General features: G+C 32.8%; 1 protein-coding gene across 1 annotated transcript; it reads left to right on the top strand.

Annotated features, from left to right (window-relative positions):
• Nucleotides 1-521: 521 nt before the first annotated feature.
• LOC107942270 (acyl carrier protein 2, mitochondrial) lies at nt 522-4,554 on the top strand. The gene is made up of 2 exons (XM_016875899.2): nt 522-958; nt 4,166-4,554. Exons 1-2 carry the CDS (start codon nt 731-733, stop codon nt 4,340-4,342), a joined length of 405 nt encoding a protein of 134 aa, XP_016731388.2. The 5' UTR covers nt 522-730; the 3' UTR covers nt 4,343-4,554.
• Nucleotides 4,555-21,599: the final 17,045 nt, after the last annotated feature.

Raw genomic sequence — 21,599 nt, 5'->3', positions numbered from 1 at the left:
CAAATTCGAAGATCAAATATGACTAAAATATCCTAGATTAATCACAGTTTGACTGGAAAAATTAATTAGAGTTTAACTAGGAGAAGAAACCCGATTTATGTGGGAATACGTCACCATGTCGTATGTCGCACCGTCAGGACGTCAAGTGCCGCATCGTCAAGACGTCGATTTCTTTTCATCGGGATGTCGAGTGTTACATCGTCAACTCTGTATTGTCTGAAAATATGAGGCACACTCCACATTTTAAAAATAAAAAAAAATTCACTTTGTGAGCTAAACTTATTATTATTTTTTTTAAATTTTATTAAATGAAAAATATAATTTAATTTTATTAAATGAAAAATTTTGTAAATCTTAAAGGCTAAAATTGTTGAATTTTTATATTTAGAATCAAATTGATAGAATATGTAAAAATTAATAAGCTAAATTTGTTATTAAACCAATAAAAAACTCAAATCAACACTTGTATCAAATTTCAAACCACTTTCAAAATTGATTGAATTAAAAAATTAAATTAAAAAAAGCATAGTATCTTTACCAAAAAATAAAATAAAATCAAGAGCCAGAGAAGAAAATTGCGACGTTGTATTAGCCATTTGATATCCCACTTTTACTATCCTCTATTTCATACAGTTTTTAGGCTTCTAGAGTGAGCGGAAGCAGAAAATAAAAGGTTTCTTAACCTTTCCAGCTGACACAAGAGGATAGAAGAGGGTTATTATCTATTGAAATGGCTGCGGTGAGAGAAGCTTTGCTAAAGCGCCTGAGGGTGAACGCAACATCCCTGTCGCTGCTCCGTAACCCTAAACCTAGCCTTAACGGTCTCTTTGCTCTCACCTTCAACGCCGTCCATCGTCGTTTTTCCGACGACGTCATGGGCTCATTTCTCGACAAATCTGAGGTCACCGATCGCGTCGCCTCCGTCGTCAAAAACTTCCAGAAAGTAGATCCTTCCAAGGTCTTTTCTTTTTCTTTTCAGTCTTTTCTTTCTATTTTCTTTTTTACTTTTTTCTTGAACTCTTTTGGGTGCGGTTTATTTGTTTATTATATAGTTTGGGGGAAATTAAACAGAACATGTGTCTTTTTAAATACATTATAATATTAGGGTATTGATTTATTTCCTTCTTCCTTTTCATAAGCCAGTAAGTTCGTTTAAGTTTGCCATTCTATTTTTATAGTTGTTTAATACATGGTGATTTGATTCTATCTGTGGTACTGGAAAACATGGGTTTACGTTTTGGATTGCTTGGCTTACTTTATTTAATATTCGTCAGCTCAGGTGTCTAGGAGTTGTATTTCATCGAAATCAAACCAACCCTTCAATTTTTGGCTATAAGTTTCTTTCTTCTTCTTCTTCTTCTTCTTCTGCTTCTTCTTCTTCTTCTTTTGCTTTGATATGATAAGCGGAGATCAAAGAAAATAAGTCCTTTTTCTCGCTGTAGTTAGATGCCTTCAAATTTATGTCTTGAGTGAAATCAATATGAAATTGACAAACCTGCCCATAAGAAATTGTTGGAAAATTTTGTTTGGTCTACGATGTATTTTTGTCTCTTTAGAGCTGATTTCTGAATTCTGCTTGGTTCGTTTGATGTGGATGTGAAGCTTTTGTCCTTTGAAACTATGCTATTTGAGGTGATTTGGTCAGGCATCGCTTAACTATTTTTTTTTAATGGCTAAAATAATAATTTTGGGTGCTTAAATGAACGATACACAGTTGGTTATTCAATTTCTTTCGGTGGAGGAATAGGAAATAGGTCTGTTGTAGGGTGGAGCTGGTTTTGGTTGTGTATTTGATATCTAATTGAAACAGTGAAATAGCTTTGGCTGCATTGTTAGTCTATGTTTTTGCAATATTTGTGTTTGTCTATCACGTGATTGATATGCAAAGAAGAATTGTATAGGCATTAGAGTAACTTAAATGTAGTTGAAGTGTGATTTTATGTCTACCTGGAAAGAGGCCTTTGTAACATACAAGTGGGTCATTGTAAAGAAGACACCTATGGCTGTTGCGTATTTCTACTAAAGATGCTTGTTGATGCAGGAGCTTTAGGGTTTAAATCGAGGGCTAGGAATTAAACTTTATTTGTAACCCTAGTATAATTAAATTTAGAACCACAACATTCTTATGATTTTCTTTGAATTAATAGAGGGAAACTGAATGTTCTTTTACGTCCCTATATTTTCAGGGTTCCAACTTTCTAACACATTTTTCAGCCTTATTTCTTTCGACTATTGCTGTTTTTCACTAAGCCAGTCCGATTTTTACATCAAAGGGTGATTAGACCCTAGGGCTTATATCAGGGTTTGCTTTTAAGCCATGGTTTGCTGCGATAGAGGTCTAGAAACAGAATTTGCTGCAATACGATTTGCAATTGAAGAATTGTCATCTGCAATTTATTCTTGGCTGTGACAGGAACATTTGAGAACCTTGATGGAGATTCTAGAAGGTGCCCACAATCAGTTTGACATACCAGAAGGTCGTCGCTGATAACTCTGTTTATGTGAAAACCCCTCTCATGATGCTTGGATATCGAAACCTGATGGGAAGAGGTGGGTTGCAGGAATGGTTGGTTCATGCCTTTGAATTAAACAAGGGTGGAATTGATGTTGGTGTTGCTGATTTCCTTGGCAAGATGCGCGTGGAACAGCAAGAGTGTGATCTCTTAGATTCTATTTATGATGAGTATCCCAAAGAAAGTGAACATGTTTGAGTCGGATTTTTTGTAAAGTGTTAACAACAGCTGGAGGTGAAGAGGAGCCTAACATTGGGGTAGATGCGCTTATCTTCACTGTTAAAAGCACCAAGTGGTCAAGTGAAGGGTTTTGAAGAAGTTAGGTATCAATTCAAAATGACCTTTATTTCATCCCAAACAAACTCAAGAAATGTTTTTTTAACCCTACTTTTTCTACAGTTCCAACTTCTTTCTAAACTTGTTGTCCAGCCTTGTTTCTTTCTACTACTATTATTTTCTCCCTAAAACAGCACTCCTGGATTTGGAAGATATCAGCCCTAATCTTAATTTAGACCAGCTTCCTAGGTTTTTATGTTATAAAACTAATAAAGCACTATAACATTCTTTGGGACTTCACTCTGAATACATCTTTTGCTCGAAGAGGCCTGGATAATGACACCAAATACGAGTATGACTTGACAGGACACGGTGACATGGGAATTTTAAAAGAACTAGGAGAGGATAAAACAATAAAAAATATTTTATATAAAATATTAAATGTAAATGTAAATATTGTTTCTTTTCTTTAGTATATAGCGGATCATTTTTCACATATTTATATTCTCGTTGAATAAATAATCAATTACAAAATCAATATGAAAGTCCAAAACATTTCATTGACTAAATTTTTTATATTTTTACAGTAGTCATTGTCTACCATGCTTAAATCCTTTCATCAACCTCTCCCCTGCTCACTTGTCTGTTACTTTCTTCTGTTCTCAGTTCTTCCTTAAACCCTGACCACTCATTCCTTTGCCTACCATGCTTTTCTATTATGATTTCTTCTAGTTGCATATGCATCTTATTTCTCCCATCCTCTTTCCTGTTGCTGTCTTTTCTGCATTGCCGGAATTAGGAAGTGATGAGCCACTGGTTTTTTTCCATGTCCATCCAGTAGACAAATACGACTTGATCATTTCAATACAGTTTTTTTCCTGCCGTGTCCCAGTATATCCCAACATATTTTGTCGTGTTGGTAGTAGATCAAACACCCATACAAGGGGATTACTGTGTAGTTGCTTCATAGCTTTTGCTTGGTATGTCCTTTTGAGAGGACAATTTTGGCTTGATCTGCGCTAGTTTGTTTGTTTGTTTTTCCTTTTTAGCTAAATATATTTTGGAATGACAAAAGGTATAATTTGTTAAGCAAGTTACTACGAGTGCAACTTCTAGCAAAGATCTTGTGTTCTATTTATTCCGACTCAAGTGTAAGTGTTGGATATGGGTATGAATTTCTAAAAAGCGTTTTAATGCATTTGAAGGGTTTTTGGATAGTCATTTCATTATATCCATGTCCGATAATGCTTGGAAATCGGTACTTCAGAAAAAAAAAATGAAAATGAAGAGGTAGTAATGTACCTTTGGTAGCATGTACAATTTGGTTCTTCTAAGTGTTTCATGGTGCTTAGTTTTCTAATTTATCCATTTTGCAGGTTACCCCAAATGCCCATTTTCAAAATGATCTCGGGTTAGATAATTTGGACACTGTGGAGGTAGTCATGGCCCTTGAAGAAGAATTTGGGTTTGAGATACCTGATAATGAGGCAGACAAGATCGGCACTATCAATCATGCTGTTGAGTTCATTGCTTCTCACCCTCAGGCAAAGTAGAGTGAAAAGTATAAACTCTTATTCTTTGCTTTCACTTTGCTCATGTGAGACATGGAAACTACATTGGATAATTCCCTAACCTCCACGCCTGGTCAAATATGCCTGTAGTGTCCTCTGGGTGTGTTATTGAGGAGGATTAGGATTGTTTTGTATATTTACTGCTTCAATGGTATTGTTCCAATTCATAAAATGCAACACATTTTGGTGAGAAATGCTTTTTCTTTTATTTGCCTCGATAATATTTCATTTTAAAGTAATAAATTTATATAATTGGGCTAAGAAAATGATTGTTCTAGATCGCAGCTTCGTTAGTTTGGCATTGCTTGATTTCCAATAGGAGGAAACTTGGACTTGCAAAATTGTATAGTAGATTGGCAAATCCTCAAATATATTTGTTATCTTTATTTATTTGTATCATGGGTAATACAACCATAGCAACAACATATCAATGAAGATAAAAGGTAAAATCTAAAATTAGAATAGAAATTATCCCATTTTAGGGTCTCCTTGTACAACCAGTTTAAGGTCTCCTTGTGCAATGGATTTCCGATTTTCTCGACTATCAAGGACATCTTGATCTAGAAAATGAAGTTTGCCAATGTCTTCTAGTCAGGGTGAAAATTTCTAGTGCCAATTGCCCTTTTCATTATGTAGGTTGAGACAACTTTATGTTTGAGTATATTTGCAGCGAGCAGAAACCTTCCTAACAATATGCAGCTTAGCACTAGCACTAGCACTAGCACTAGCACTATCACAATGAATGTATTGCAAAATTGCCTTAAGTACCTGCTACAACAGTCCATGATCGAGAACAACTTGATCTAGAAAATGAAGCTTACAAATGTCTTTTATTCAAGATGAATATTTTCTGTGCCAATTGCCATTTTCATTCTGTAGTAGACATAACAAACTTTATCCTTCTTCAGGTGGTGACACAACTTTATGTTGAGTGTATTTGCAACAAGCAGAAACCTCATTGACAATATGTAGCTTAGCACTAACACCATCTATTATGAGTGTATTGCAAAATTATTGTAAGTACCTACTAGTGTCATGGGACTAGATTTTTCGTCTCGTGATCCGTGCGGCTTTAGGCGATCCATTCGTTCAAATTCGCCTAAGTCAGCCTTTACTTAAGTGAGGACTCCTTTAGAAGTCCTCCAAAGTACCAATTTGTATAATGGAAGCAATTTATGCCAGAAAAAGCAACAAAAGAACAATAGAAAGAACGCACACAAAGTGTTTGAGTAAATGCTCTCAATATTCTCTTATTTACAAATAATAATGAAACAATGAATAGAGTGAGTACAAATGAGGGGGAGCCTCTCTATTTATACTTGAGCTCCCCCAAAACCGACGGTTAAGATACATTCACATCGACGGACGAGATTAACTATATCCCTTAATTTTAGGGATTTACAAGATATGCCATATCAAATCTAATCTAATCTTTACTAGATATGATTCTATCAATATTCTAAGATTAGTTACCAAAATAGCCTAAGTTGTCATATCTCCGTTATCGGGTCAACCAGGCTTCAATCTAACAGGCTTCTCCAATAGCTTACCGAATCGGGCCAATTCTTGCGGCCCAAATGATCCCCATCTACACAATAGACCTCCATTGGATGCATTTGATGCGATGGTCACGGGTTTTGAACTGCGACCAGTGACACTAGAGCAGTCCATGATAAAAAAAAAGCACCAAAACCAATAGCTCCATTTTTCCAAGTAATGAAACTAGCATGATCCAAGCATATATCTTGCGATGAACCAATGACATTGAAGTCAAGTCCTTGAGGATAAAACTTGATTCTTGAGAAAGCTCGAACACAAATGATTTGCCAAGTTTTTAGCTGATCATAATGCTTACATGGGGTTCACACTTTTACCTTAAAAGATGACATTATTTCTTTGCAACCATATACTCCATAAACCTGCAATTGCCATAGGTCATGGATCAAAACTCGTGACTAATGTGCATAGAATCGTCCAACAAGGTCAACTGATTAAATTGGACTTACTTAGCCCACTTGAACTGGCACGATTCGTGGAACAAAAAGGAAAGTCCATCTACTTGAAGCCTTGGTGGCCCAGTGAAAACACTCCAATAATTTAAAGTTACCATGGTGAATATTGCAATCCTAGAGGATAAAAATGTATAGTATTTAAATCTCTTAGAGCTCTCATATTATAGATAAACATTAATCTTAGTTGTTGATGAAATTTAAATAGTATCTTTGGATCTGGGGGAGCTCAACTATAAATAGAGGTCTTCTCCCTCATTTGTAATAATTCCATTCAAAGTAATCAAACACTTTTGAGAGCATTTACTCAAGCACCTTGTGCGCATTGCTTTATTGTGCCATTTTCTATTCATTTCTTGCTTTTTCGCTTGAGTGTTTGCTTTCATGAAGTTTCGGTGCCTTATAAAATTTCTTTAAGAATTCTGACCGCTTCCAAAAGTGCAAATGTTTAGAGTCAAAATTGTGCAAATAAAAATCTATAAAATAAGTGAGGTATTTGCAAGCGAACATGTCAAAATGTAATATAGTTTTGTGTTACAATTGAACACTAACATGAAGTTGATCGCCTATAAACGAGTTACCGTTTATAGAATAAATATAACACCAAAAAAGTATAAGCATTGAGAACGGTAGTGTCCGCAAGTGCATGGGTTAAATTGTAATATAGTTGTACAATGAAATATCAGAAGTATTCCTAGGATTGTACCCAAGGAGGATGGACCAAATAATGAAAATACTTTTTATAGTGCTAAGTTTAAGTAGTAATAGTTAATTCCTATATTACAATGGATCATAAAATAAATTAAGATGACTAAAAATAAATAACTAACAAAAATAAAGAAAGAAAGAAAGATAAACAAATAAATTAAATTGATAAACCAATCAAGAAGATTAACTTGCTTCAAGGTTTGTAGCTAACTTCGGATTGGAGGTCTAAAGTGAATTAGTCATTGATTAAGCAATTATTACATTCTGGCTTTAATTAACTTAATCGATTGGTTGATACTCGCTTATCTCCCAACATCTCTTTCTCAACTAGGATAAATTATGATTTACTCAGTTCAACTTTATCTTCCGATCTCATCTACCCTATGATAACTTATTCGGGTTGTCAAGCCTAATAGTTTAAGAATACATAATTTATACTGTAACACCCTATACCAGCCTGGTCGCCAAGCCCAAATAGTAGGATGCCACACTACCGTCTCATGTCATACTCACAATAAATTGTCACATTATTAAGAAATTATCCTCCTTATCAGTGATCTTATAAATTTTTAGTCAAACATATATCAATCATCATTAGAACATGCTAAACATATTTTAAATAAACTTATAATAATAATTAGACATGCATTAGGACCACTTAACAAAATTTCCAAGACAATCACATAAGTATCGATACTAGAACATGGGTATCGATGTTTTCCTTGCACGATATCGATACAGTATGGAAAATCAATACCAAATCAGCACTCTGTTTCTCGTCTAAAATTAAAACACAAGAAAATTATCACATCCCAAAAATTAGGTTAGTAGAAATTGGGTTAATGAACCGCAAGTGGCCACGACCAAATTTTTATTTAGATAATATTTTGCTCATTTGTTAATAAATATCAATTATAGTGATTGAGTAGTGATGGAGCTGTACTTGATAACCTGATTTTGAATCTCTTTGCTCCCGTTAATTTTTATTTTGTGCAAATTTATTTCAAACCCTTAGCAAATGTCATCCCCTATTTTTATTTCTCTTTGTGCAAGTTTGAGAAGAAGGAAGTGAGTAGTCTAGTGGTTTATTAACTTTTTAGCTATCTTAGTAGTCCAAGGTTCAAATCCTAATGTTCACATTCTTTTATTGAATTTTTTTTACAATTTTTCCATGTGATTTAAGTGTCTGCCGTCCACCCCTTTTTCACCATAAATATGAGGATTTCTTTCCTCCAATATAAGTCAAACTTACCTTAATTTGAGGGTGCATGATCCCCTTTTTTACTCCATGTCCCCCACTTTTGCCATAACTTCACCTCTTACCTTGTTGCATGATACATTGAACCTGGCCATGGTTGACCAAGCCCTCCTCCCATGCGTTGCCATCCATACCCCCTCTGTCTTTCACTTTCTTTCATTTTTCATTTTCTTTTTTCACTATTTTTTTTCTCTTTTTTGCAAACAACCACTACCATCCTCTTAATCTTTTTCTTCCTCCACCGTGACCCAAACTTCCTTCCACCGATCACCTATTGTGGCCACCGCTCCTCCACTCTTCTCATCTCCCTCCTCTCTTTGCCGCCGTAGTCGCCACTATGCGCCATCGTAAGTCCCCTCCTCTATTTTTATTTAAATTTATTTCTCCTACTCATTTCTTTCCTCTTTTTATCCAAACCTTATAACTCCTCCATCGCTGGATCGCCGTCGAGCCACCTCTGTCGCCATTGTCGGTGGCCAAAAAAGATCTTCCTTTTCTTTTCTTTTCCTCTCCTTGTGCCAATTCTCACTTTTTTTAATCAAACTTATTATTTCATTGTAATGAACCTTTCTAGATTGCTCGATTTTCCAACATTGCTCCTTTTTGATTCATTGATCGATTCAAATTAATCAAGTGTAAGTAAAGATTATTTTGGGTCGTAAAAACCTTTCTCCTAGTGATTCCTTAATATGGCTGAATGGTATAGAGCCATGAATCATAGTGGTATTCTGTTATTGTTATTTATTTATGAAATATAGTACTAATACTTCTTCGTATCACTTTGAAGGACCGAGCAATAATCGTAGAGGAGACCCCTAACTTCGCAAAGGAAATCCTCTTTTCGATAATCTTAGATCGTAGGGTAAGTGATGCTAAGATTATTAGTGATAGATCCCTTAAGTGAAAAAACATTTTCAAAGATCCACACTAATACATGTTACTTATGTGATAGATCGTCTTGCGAGATAGATCGAGTGAAACTGTAAATAAGGGTAGAGGCAATTCAGATCTACAATCTAAGGTGTGGATCAATAACATTTGCTTGTGTGACATTGATATTTTATTATTAACAAATTAATTATATTAAAATATATGAATATACTAAATATTTACAAAGAGCTGTATAACTTATCGAGATGGATACCAAGTAAGTGTTCTAACCAAGTGGATCTATGATTTACATGACAGGTGATATGCTTATAATTGTGGTTATGATATTTGTGTAGATCTCATGCTCATGATATGTGATGTATGGCTCATGTGTTGTATGTGATGATTTAAAAATGTGCGATTTATGTGTATATATATGACAAATCAAGATCTATGATCTATTATGAAAAGCATGTTAAACAAGTTAAAAGTGATTATTATGTGATAAATGATTATGAGGGCATGTTTACATGCATAAGTGTATAAGTGATCTATATGTGTTATAAGTGAAAATCGCCATATCACATGCATAGGGTGGAATTTTCTGAAAGGTGGAAGCAATGGTAATATATTTGCAATTTAGTGGTGGCTTGTCCACATTAGTGTTATTAGTGGCAGTTTATCTGCAAATCAGTGGCAGTTTATCTACAAATCAGTGGTAGCTTGTCCACAAATGGTGTTTTGGATGGATGAGTTCTGGGGAACTCGATATTAGTGTATAGTGGAGACGGGTAGGAAATTTTATAAAATGTGCATTATTTTGAAAGTATGCATTGACATGTTCATGCATAAGTATCAATATTGGAACTTGTGATTATCATGATGATTGATATGATGAAATTGATATTTTGATATGTATGTGATTATATTTGTGTTGATCTCACACTAGGCTCTTAAAGTTCACCCCTTTTTAATTATGACTTTTAAAATAATAATTGAGGTTAGGACGGGCTCGGCTTACGGAGGTGCTCTCATTCACTTTTAGAAAAATATAATATTTTGGTACTCAATATTTTGGGGATGTGTTTTTTTACCGTGGACTTTTGCTTGGGATTTTCTTTTGGACTTTGGATTATTTTTATTTTGGATTTTTCTGCATGATTAAAGTTTTAAAATTATCATTTAAAAGATTGTAAATTTGACAATTTATGATGGATTTTTCATAACTAAGTCAAATAAGGCCTAACAAGGATGTTTTCAAAATTCAATACTTTGTTTTCGAAACTCAACACTATTTGCTCAAAAAATTGATATTTTATGAAATATATATTATATCTAAGTTTTGAAAATGATAAACGAGTTTTAGATATGCAAATTATCAGTCGCGATGTTTTAATTAAAGTATGATACTTTCTAAAAAATAAAAAATCAAAACTTGAGTTTTCTAAAGATAAACAATTTCAAACAAAATTTGGTTTTCTCAACAAGGACATTTTTAGCAACGACGATTTTTAAGAGATAATAGATAAATGATTTTTTGAGCTATCAATATGACCAATGTCATCTTCCAGATTCAATCATAACGTCTAGGCCGGATTTAAGGGGTTACAAAAATATTAGTACAATTGAAAAAGTATCGATAGAATTACCCCGAGTATCGATACTTGTGATTAGGTATCGATCCAAATTTAAGATTCTGACTTCCTGTACATTTCAAAATCATAGAGGTATCATTTTTACTACAAGAATATCGATACCTCTGCTTCAGACCAAAAGAATATAACGTATATAAGCATAAAAATCATTCTAACTTGTACCAATTCATCATGCTATCATATCATCAGCAAACAAACATCAAAACAGCCATAGTAATAGTCTCAAACATCGAAAGTAAGTCTGAGAAATAATCAACATAATATGAGATGAATCTCATAAACTTAAGAATAGATAGCCTATAGAGGCATCCAAAACGTCATGACAAATATCAGTAAAAGTCTACCACATTACTTTATTCCCAAAACGAAAACAAATAACAATAACACCTACGAAGTAACGAAAAAGGACTTGCTTGGATCACCCTTCGGAACCACATCGCTCACACCAACACACTACTAATCTACAATGGTTTAAGATGGGAGTAGGTGAGCTTAATAAGTTTAGTGATTGCCTAGAACAACTACAATGCAAACAATTCATCAAGCATCAACGAAACAGCCATATAGCATAACCTCAATAGTTCCAACTTTATTGTCATATTATACTTACTCGTGCATTATTTTCTAGTTCTTTTACATGGTAAGCATGTTCACTTTTAAGCATATATCACATTACACATATAACCACATAACATTTAAGCATATATCACAATACTCATATAATTACATAACGTTCAAGCATATATCACAATACTTATGTAATCACATAACATTCAAGCATATGTCACAATACTCATATAATCACATAACATTCAAGCATATATATCGCAATACTAAAAAACAACTTTATAGATAAACTAGCACTTGAGCTATGAAACGTAAAAGTGGGCACTATCACCACTCATCGGATACACGGATCTCCAACACACCACATAGAATCATAAAGTCAAACATGTCCCAAAAGTGAAGCATAAAGCTAACACTCTCCAACACACAAAACATGTCCCGTTGAATAGAGCTTAGCTCACATTCCCTTATCTCTCCAACATGTCCCAAAGCTCTAACGCCCAAATCATATAATATATAAGTGAGTACTCACAATCTTATGGCATGCCAACTATATCCAACGATTTCAAGAATCATAAGGCCAAAATATCTGTTATTAAGCACACATATATTATTTACCGATTTACCGTTCACTATCACTTCATATTTACATCATGAGCACATAATTATCACTGTCACTTGGCATGATTGACATGCCTATATATGCACCTTCACAACAGTAATCATGAACACATGTCACATGTAATTGCATTCATCTCAGTTCACATTTTTATAATAACACAAGCACATATTTCACAAGTTAAACATGAGTACGAGAAAGCTTACACTCGGAAGTTAGAGTAGAGGTTTAGGCTACAACTAAATTATCAAATCACACATTGAATCATGTCCAAAAGTAATTATTCCAAACACTCACCAATATGCTTTCGTCAAAATGTCGAAAGCCCAAACTAGCCTTTCCTAGCTCGTAGATGGTCTTAGCGAATCCGAAACTTCAACACAACAATTCACACAACAATACATTCAAAAATTAGCTAAGGACTCACCACAAGCAATAAAAAAATAAGCCTAAGCTAAGTTCTCATGGAATTGAAACCTTTAACATAGCAAACTTTAAATTCAAATATCTCAGTCTATACTTAATCTTTTCACCTAAAACCAATTCCGTTCATCTTATAATTCACCTACGACTCAATCCCAACCTTTAAACTATAAAAAATCACCCAATCCATGGTATCGACTTTTTCAACATGTTTTTGGCTATTTTTCAAAAATTCATTAAAACTCAAGAAATTATTAACGAAACTTTGAAGTAAGTTTAGAAACCTTCTAATCATTTTAAAAATTTTGAAAAAAATTTTGAACCCACATTTTTATCCAAAATCCCGAAATCTACCATTAACAACCGAATTTTCGGCTTTTATTTAAAACATGCGATTTAATGGCTAAAAATTTTGTTTAAAAGACCAGATTTCATTCAAAGCTAATTAGGAATTGAATCGTCACTTTAGCTGATGAAAAATCGAGTGTTTGATCGAAAATCTGAAAAACTCACAAGTTTGACAATGGAGAAATCAATGGTGATTTTGGGTGTTCTTCTTAGTGTTTAATGGAGGTTTAATGTTGGAAAACTAAAAGAAATCAAGAGTATGGAGTTTGGGAATCAAAATCGATTGTAAAGTTCTTAGAGAAGTAAGGGATGAGAACAACAATAAAAGGGAAGAAGACTAATGTGAAAGTTATAGGTGGGGGATGATATTAGGTGATTTTTAAAATTTGGTTTAACTGCCTCTTAAAAACTCATAATTTTGACTTTTTTACAAATCAGTCTAATTTTCAAAATTGAAGGTCTTTAAAACTCTTTTTCAAATATTGATTTAATTTTCTACAAACCATCATAAAAAACATTACCAATATATCATATCGCAAAATTTCGATCACTCTAAAGCTAAAATCCCTAAAATACCCCTAAAACTCTTAGCCCTATTTTGAGGTGTTACATATACCAACTAATCCATCTCGATAAATCTCAAACCCTCCGTTAGTCACATCCTCACCCACTCATTAGTCTCCCCTAAGGGATTTAGCCACTCATGTAAGAAACACGATTGATTTAGATAAGAAAAGATATTTGAATAATTTTAGATTGAATATCGAATGGGAAATGAAGTAGCAAATCTCTCAATTGGAATAACGAAATAAAATAACCGTAACAAAAAAATATAAATTAAATACTTTAATTAAATAGGCATGGAAGTTGATATTCTTTTGGAAAGAATATAATCTTTTTAATATGCTTTTCATATGTTTCTCTAAAAAAAAGAATTATTTTATTTTTATTAGGTTAGATTAATAAAAGGAATATAATCCTTTAGTGTGTTACAGTTACCAAAAAAGGAAAAAAAATAAAAAAAAGGGTATAGCAGCTATTTTGAACATTCTCTCTAAAAATTTTAAGAGAGTTTTTGCTGTTCGTTTTGACTGGGTGACCTACGTAGAGATCGAGACATTTTTGGTTGCGGCTTAGAATCAACATCGCAAAAAGAAATCAGATTCGAAAGTTATATCTGTTGGAACGCCAGCACCCCTACGGTGCAGCGGAAAATTAAAACATTCGGCGATCCTAACCATGGATCCATGTGTGAGGAACGAATCGGGGTGAAATAAAGGTTTCGAAATTACCGAATCTTTATTCTGAGTAGACAGCAACGCCTCGGCAACGAGTAATCTGATCTACTATCAAACCAAGCCGCAATCTATCTTGACTCCGGCCTTTACGTAATCTACCCAGTTAACAGTGAACGGAAGGAATCCCCAAAATTGTTTTGGAAAAACTTTTCTTTGACGGCTGCTAGACCCTAAGCAAAGAAAACATGAGATTTTTATATCTATTTTTAGGGAATCTAAAAATTAAATAAATATAACTATGCTTTAAACCGAAAATTATAATTACATTAATTATATTAATGATTTCGGTAAACTATATATTTATTTGAATTTATATACTAACCAAATTCATGTTCTCATTATTCGTACAACAACCTTGTACATAATGTGTTTGATATTTGATTATCCAATTAAATTAATTATATAATTAAATGAATTCAAGCGACAACCAAACACAATACCAACTATGTTTTATTTCGTTCATATCAACTATAGGGTGTGACCCTGTAGGTTCTTGTAACTTGAGCAGTAATACTAGAACGATTCCAATGTTACAAAGAATGAGTGGCACCTAGCAATGCATCATTGCTACCTAAGTCACAAGAAATCATGATTCGACATAACCTTTTTATAATTTAATCTTTCATGCAATAATCCTTAAGTCCTTTTGTCTCTGGATTGGACACACGTCATGGAATAGTCACACTTGCATAGTCCATTCCATGTTCCTTGATATCTTAAGTAGACTATGATATACAAATAAGTATGACATCTCATATCAGCTTATTTGAGTATGGCCATGCATTTCTAGTCTCACTCAATCAAGTGGCTTAAGATATTACTCTCATTATGTAGGAGGAACTTATCCTATATCGATCAACCATATCCCTCTACATAGATCGTGGTATATCCAACATCAGCCTTTATAGAACAACCAGTTACAGTGTACGTTTGACTGTATCAAAATATACAACTCACAATGTTGGAATTATGATGATCTCAAGTCTGAGGATCATATACATATTAATCGCTATGAGTAATGTTATGACAATTACATAATAATCCAAGAAACATACTCATAACGGGTCAGTCCAATATGTTGTTCTCTAACACACATATTCATGCATCGATTTTGACATTCCATATCAATGACAACTCTTTATCATCAATCAACTACATGTTAGTCTTAATGCATTATTGTTGTCCTATCCAACAATAATACTTGACTAAGGACCTTTTAAGAATAATCATATTACTCTCAGGACATTATTATAAAACAGTTTCTTTATACACACAGAAAATAAACTGAAATAATAATGTTAACGCCTTATATTAATAAACATGATAAATCAAGTATGTTAATACAACCATCTCATGATTGATCTTTGGGCATACTCTAACAATATTGTTAAATCTTTTTCAACCCAATTCGTTCCTTGTACATGGATCCATGGTTGATGATAGCTGGAATATTTTTTTCCATTGCACCACGAGGTGTACTAGTAATCCAACACAATGCACTTGTGTGCAAAATTCAAATGGTCACTTGATGTTTGAAGAAATACATGAATTCTTGTTGGAAAAGAAAATAGACGTGCATGAATTTGCATGGGAATACGAAAAGTCATAGGCACCCCTTTGTGACCGACTATATACCTACAAACACTATAAATAGAGACCATTAGCTCATTTGCAAAATCACAAACAAAAAATATTACTGAAAGATACTATAGTTAAAAATCAAACACAATATAATTAGAAATATGCATGTTGTGAAATTAAAACATAATAAACATGACACATTAAAGACAAAAAACATGTGACACGAAATAAACATGATATGGACACACAAAAGCTGTGGAAACTAAATATGACGCAAAGTATAAATTGAAGACACACTTGACACCTAAAGGTACGAAACATTACTAAAGGAAGATCATAAATTAAACCAAAAAATCCTTGAACCCAAAAACTAAATTGCTAAGTGATAGGGCCCAAATAGTTAATCCAAAGTAACATTTCATCTTAGTATTAGGCTTCATGCAATAGGCCCAATCATTCTTCCATAGTAGTCCAAAACAGATCATGTTTGCAAATGGAAATGGATCATTAGTCAACTCATGAGCTCTTCTATTTGAACCTTCACATGATGTGATCGAGCTCACATCAGACGAGAATGAGACTCTCTTTCCATCCACTTTAGCCTATAACACTTAACATCTAAATTTCATCATTAAATGAAAATTAACATGTGTTTTCGCTAAACATTGACACAACTAGAACTACCATGCAAGAGTGGTTATTTACCACTTTGAACCTTGAACAATTTTTATTAAACTCATTTGACTAACTATTCACTAATTCTTACGGTTTAGATCATACATTGTTGTTTCTAACCTGCTAACCAAACTTACCAATTCAAACATCAATAAAATAATATAATGAACTCGTAAATATTATTAAATAATATTTCCTGACTCTATCTTCGAAATTATGGTCCCCAAAATTGTAACAGCCTAATTTTTTAATGGTTTCGAAAATAGTGGTTTGAGGCCACTAAATCCAGAAAGTAAGTTCTTATGTAACACCCCTAACCCGCATCTTTCGGCGGATTAGGATTACGAGGCATTACCGACCAAAATACAAATCAGAACAGACATTCATTTCAATTCAAGTACCAAATAATATAATCATTTCAATTCTATTCATTTAGTATAATTTTACACCAATCTAGCACGCTTTGATTCTGTAATTCATACTCTTCCCAAAAATACTATTTATAATTATGCACTCTTCACATTTTACTAAGTCAAGCCATACCACATGTTTTATTAAACATTAATATATATATACGACATTAACCACATCTCATAATGATCAAGTATAAAATTTGGTTTTACCAAATTAGGCACACTTTACCAAAATAATAACTACCACTTTCACAATCTCATATCAAAGTTAATTGTACCATTTATACTCGTACCTAAATGACCATCAAATCAATTACAAAACATGTTCATATTTTACCATTACAAGTTGTCCTTTAACAATCAATATGCAAGCTATCAATCATACATATAACTTAACTTAGGTGAGCATAAATATTATATCAAAAACACATTATTTACTACTTTCAAACCTTTACATAAGACAAATCATACATCCAAAATAAATCAATAATAAGCCACAACCGAAATACATCTATCAACTCTATTTACTTCACGTAAGCCGAATTATATAATCAATCACCACACAAATATGCTACAAATCATACTTCTAAAATGAGCTACTTGCATGACCGATTATACATCATCATTAACACTTCTTATTAGCGAATCATATAACCAACATCATAAACATATTTAACAAGAAACTGTTGGATCGCCGGCACCCCTATGGCGCAGCGAAAAAATAATAATTCGGTGATTCCAACCAGGAATCCATGTGTGAGGAACGAATCGGGGTGAAAAGGTTACGAAATTACCTAATGTTTATTCAGAGTAGACAACAACTCCTCAACAACGAGTAGTCTGATCTGCTGTCGAACCAAGCCGCAATCTATCGTGATCCCGGCCTCTACGTAATCCACCCAGTTGACTACGAACGAAAGAAATCCCCAAAACAGTTTTGAAAGTGATTTTTCTTTTACGGCTGCTAGACCCAAGCAAAGGGAAAATGGGATCCTTATAAATCTTTTATTTTTAGGGTTTTTAGGAATTAAATAAATATAATAATATTTTAAACTGAAAATTATAATTACATTAATTATAATATAATTTCGGTAAACCATATATTTATTTGAATTCATATGCTAACCAAATTCATGTCCTCATTATGCATACAACAACCTTGTTCATAATGTGTTGGAAATTTAATTACTGAATTAAATTAATTCTATAATTAATTTAATTTAAGCGACCCCCAAAAACAATACCAACTATGGCTTATTCCGTTCATTTCAACTATAGGGTGTGACCTTGTAGGTTCCTGTAACGTTAGCAGTAATACTAGAACGATTCCAATGTTACAAATAATGAGTGGCATCTAGCAATGCATCATTGCTACCTAAGTCACAAGAGATCATGATTCGACATAACTTTTTTATGATTAACCTTTTATGCAATAATCCTTAAGTCCTTTCTCTCTGGATTGGACACAATTCATGGAATAGTCACACTTGCATAGTCCATTCCATGTTTCTTGATATCTTAAGCAGACTACGATATACAAATAAGTATGACATCTCATATCAACTTATTTGAGTATGGCCATGCATTTCTAGTCTCACTTAAACAAGTGGCCTAAGATATTACTCCCATCATGTAGGAGAGACTTATTCTATATCGACCAACCATATCCCTCTACATCGATTGTGGTATATCCAACATCAGCATTTATAGAACAACCAGTTACGGTGTACGTTTGACTGTATCATGATATACTACTCACGATATTGGGATTATGATGATCTCAAGTCTGAGGATCATATACATATTAATCACTATGAGTAATGTCGTGACAATTACATAATAATCCAAGAAACATACTCATAATGGGTCAGTCCAATATGTTGTTCTCTAACACACATATTCATGCATCGATTCTGACATTCCATATCAATGACAACTCTTTATCTTCAATCAACTGCATGTTAGTCTGAATGCATTATCGTTGTCCTATCCAACAATAATACTTGACTAAGGATCTTTTAAGAATAATCATATTATTCTCAGGACATTATTATAAAACAGTTTATTTATACACACAGAAAAGAAACTGAAATAAAAATGGTAACGCCTTATATTAATAAACATGATAAATCAAGTATGTTATTACAACCATCTCATGATTGATCTTTGGGCATACTCTAACAGAAACATACCTCCAAATTAAGCTTATAGCATGACCTATTATATATACCAACATTAGTATCATGATCAAACCATTTTCACATGGTTATATACATATATATACAAATTTCAAAACCAAACAAAACAAATACTAGTCTATACATGCCATATGTTCAAAGTTTCAATGCTTTTAAAATACCAAAATAGAGATCGATAGTGTGACAAATTTCCTTGACGATCCCCGAGCTCATAACTAGCTTTCAAAATTTCTAAAACAATGAATAAACAAACACACCGCACACTTAAATAGCTTAGTAAGTAGTCAGGAAATAATTTTTTTTCCAAGTACACATATAAATTATACAAGTAAACCGAATTCTACTAATATTGTACACATACATATATACTCATAGTGAAGTGTTTAATTCATCTTTTCATGTTATACATAATGCTTACCTTTACTATCAAGTTTCGTATAACTCAAACTCACCTGAATTGCTTAATTTAAACTCACCTTCAGTTTTGCCATATAATTTCCTGTTATACCATTCGAATTCAAAGAAAAGATACTCGGATGGCTCAAAAAACTTCTACAATGCCAACGTCCGAAACGTGGTCTTACATGTAGTGAAATAATGATGTCACTGTCCTAGACAGGGTCTTACACGTAATCATATACGACGCCAATGTCCCAGACATGGTCTTACACGTAAATCTTAAATCGATGCCAACGTCCCAGACTTGGTCTTACACGATATCGCATTTCAGCATTCATGTGGTTCGTATGACTTGCGGATATCATAAATCAATCAAATTAAACTCGTAATTAATCATCCTATTTTAAAATACAATTCGGTATTGTAGTATACATACAAACATTTCTATTCGGATATGTATAAAATAAATACATTAAATTTATCTTCAATTATTTACTTACGAACTTACCTCAGACAAAGACAAGCAGATGGAATCGACTACTCGACCACTTTCGACTTCCCCCGTTCTAATTATGTTTTCTTTTGTTCTTGATCTTCATTAAATTCAAATTTAGCTATTTAACAACACATTTCATTCAATTTAACCACAAACACATAATCTGGGCAATTTGCACTTTAGCCCTTAAAATTTACATTTTTCACAATTTAGTCCCTATTTCATAAAATCAAAAAATACACAATTTATCAAGAGCATGCCTTATCTGAATCTTCATATGGTCTCTATCAACCCATATATTTCATTTATTTCACATTTAAGCCCCTAAATTTTCAAATTTCATCATTAAATCCCTAATTGACATTTTTGTCAAAAATCACTTTACAAAACATGTATATCAAACACTAAGCTTGCACAATTCATCATCAAGCATCACAGAACTCATGAGTTCATCAATGGCAACTTTCAAAATCATCAACACTTTCAAAAATTGAGGCATGGGCTTGCTAGAACACGAAGCAACGATCACAAAAATATAGAAATCATCAAAAACGGATCAAAAACTAACCTTCAATTGATCATTAACATGGCTAAACCCTAAAACGCATGAAAACTTCCTTTTCTTCTTTTTTTTTTATATTCAGCTAAGTATCATAAAAGATGATACAAAATTTGGTTTTGTTTTATTTATATTAACATAATTATCAAATACCGATTTTAACCTTTATTATAAAACATGATAATTAATTAATATATGTCCATAAAGGTCCACTCAAACTCTTAATGGTATAATAACATCATAAAGACCTCCCATTTAACAAGCCATAACAATTAAGCACATTTAACATATAGAATGCCACTTTTAATTTTTTATGTGATTTAGCCCTTTTTCCCAAATTAAGCACACAAACAAATAAATTAAATCACGAAAATTTCACACATGTCAATTCACATACTATAAGCACAGAAGATAATATTAAAATATTTTTTTGACTCAAATTTGTGGTCCCGAAACCACTGTCTGACTAGGGTCAAAACTGGGCTGTTACATCTTAAATATTATTATTATTTAATATTTACGAGTCAAATATGGTTTTAAAAAGGTTTTGGAATTAGTAATTTGTGTTTTTTAATGATTTATTAGGTCAAGTGGTTTTAGAAAGTGATGTATCGGGACCTCGTTTTCATAAACCGAGCCATAAATATTTTTATAAATATTTACGGAGTGCCATTAAGATGGTATTAAAGTTTTGTTGAAAAATTTTAATGGTTAAATAATCAATTCATGAAAAAGGATTAAATTGGAAAGGTGTAAAACTTGTTAAATATAATAATTAGGTGATTAAATGAGTTAATTAATAAATAAAGAAGGACCTAAGTAATAAATGTACATAAATTTAATGGATGAGGCGGCATAAGAGAAAAAAATAATAAAATAAAGTCATTCAATGGCAAAATTGTAATTTTGGTGAAATTAAAATAAAACAAATTTGAAATTGGAAAGTTTCTAGACATTTTCTTCTTCAATTTTTAGTTCAAACAAACATAGAAGAGAGCTTAAGCTGGTTCTTCAATTTTTTCTTCATGTGAGTTCAACTCTTACCCATTTCTTGTATTTTTTATGTTTTTGAGATTGTTACAATTAGGTCCAACTAAACCTTACCTTAGTTTTTTATTTTATTAAAAATTTTGGAAGTTTTCATTGGTAAATAATAGATTTTT

This window comes from Gossypium hirsutum, chromosome D01 (genome assembly GCF_007990345.1).
Source record: "Gossypium hirsutum isolate 1008001.06 chromosome D01, Gossypium_hirsutum_v2.1, whole genome shotgun sequence".
Classification (NCBI taxonomy): Eukaryota; Viridiplantae; Streptophyta; class Magnoliopsida; order Malvales; family Malvaceae; genus Gossypium; species Gossypium hirsutum.
Note: the sequence above shows the minus strand (reverse complement) of the source record. Positions and strands in the feature narration are given on the sequence as shown.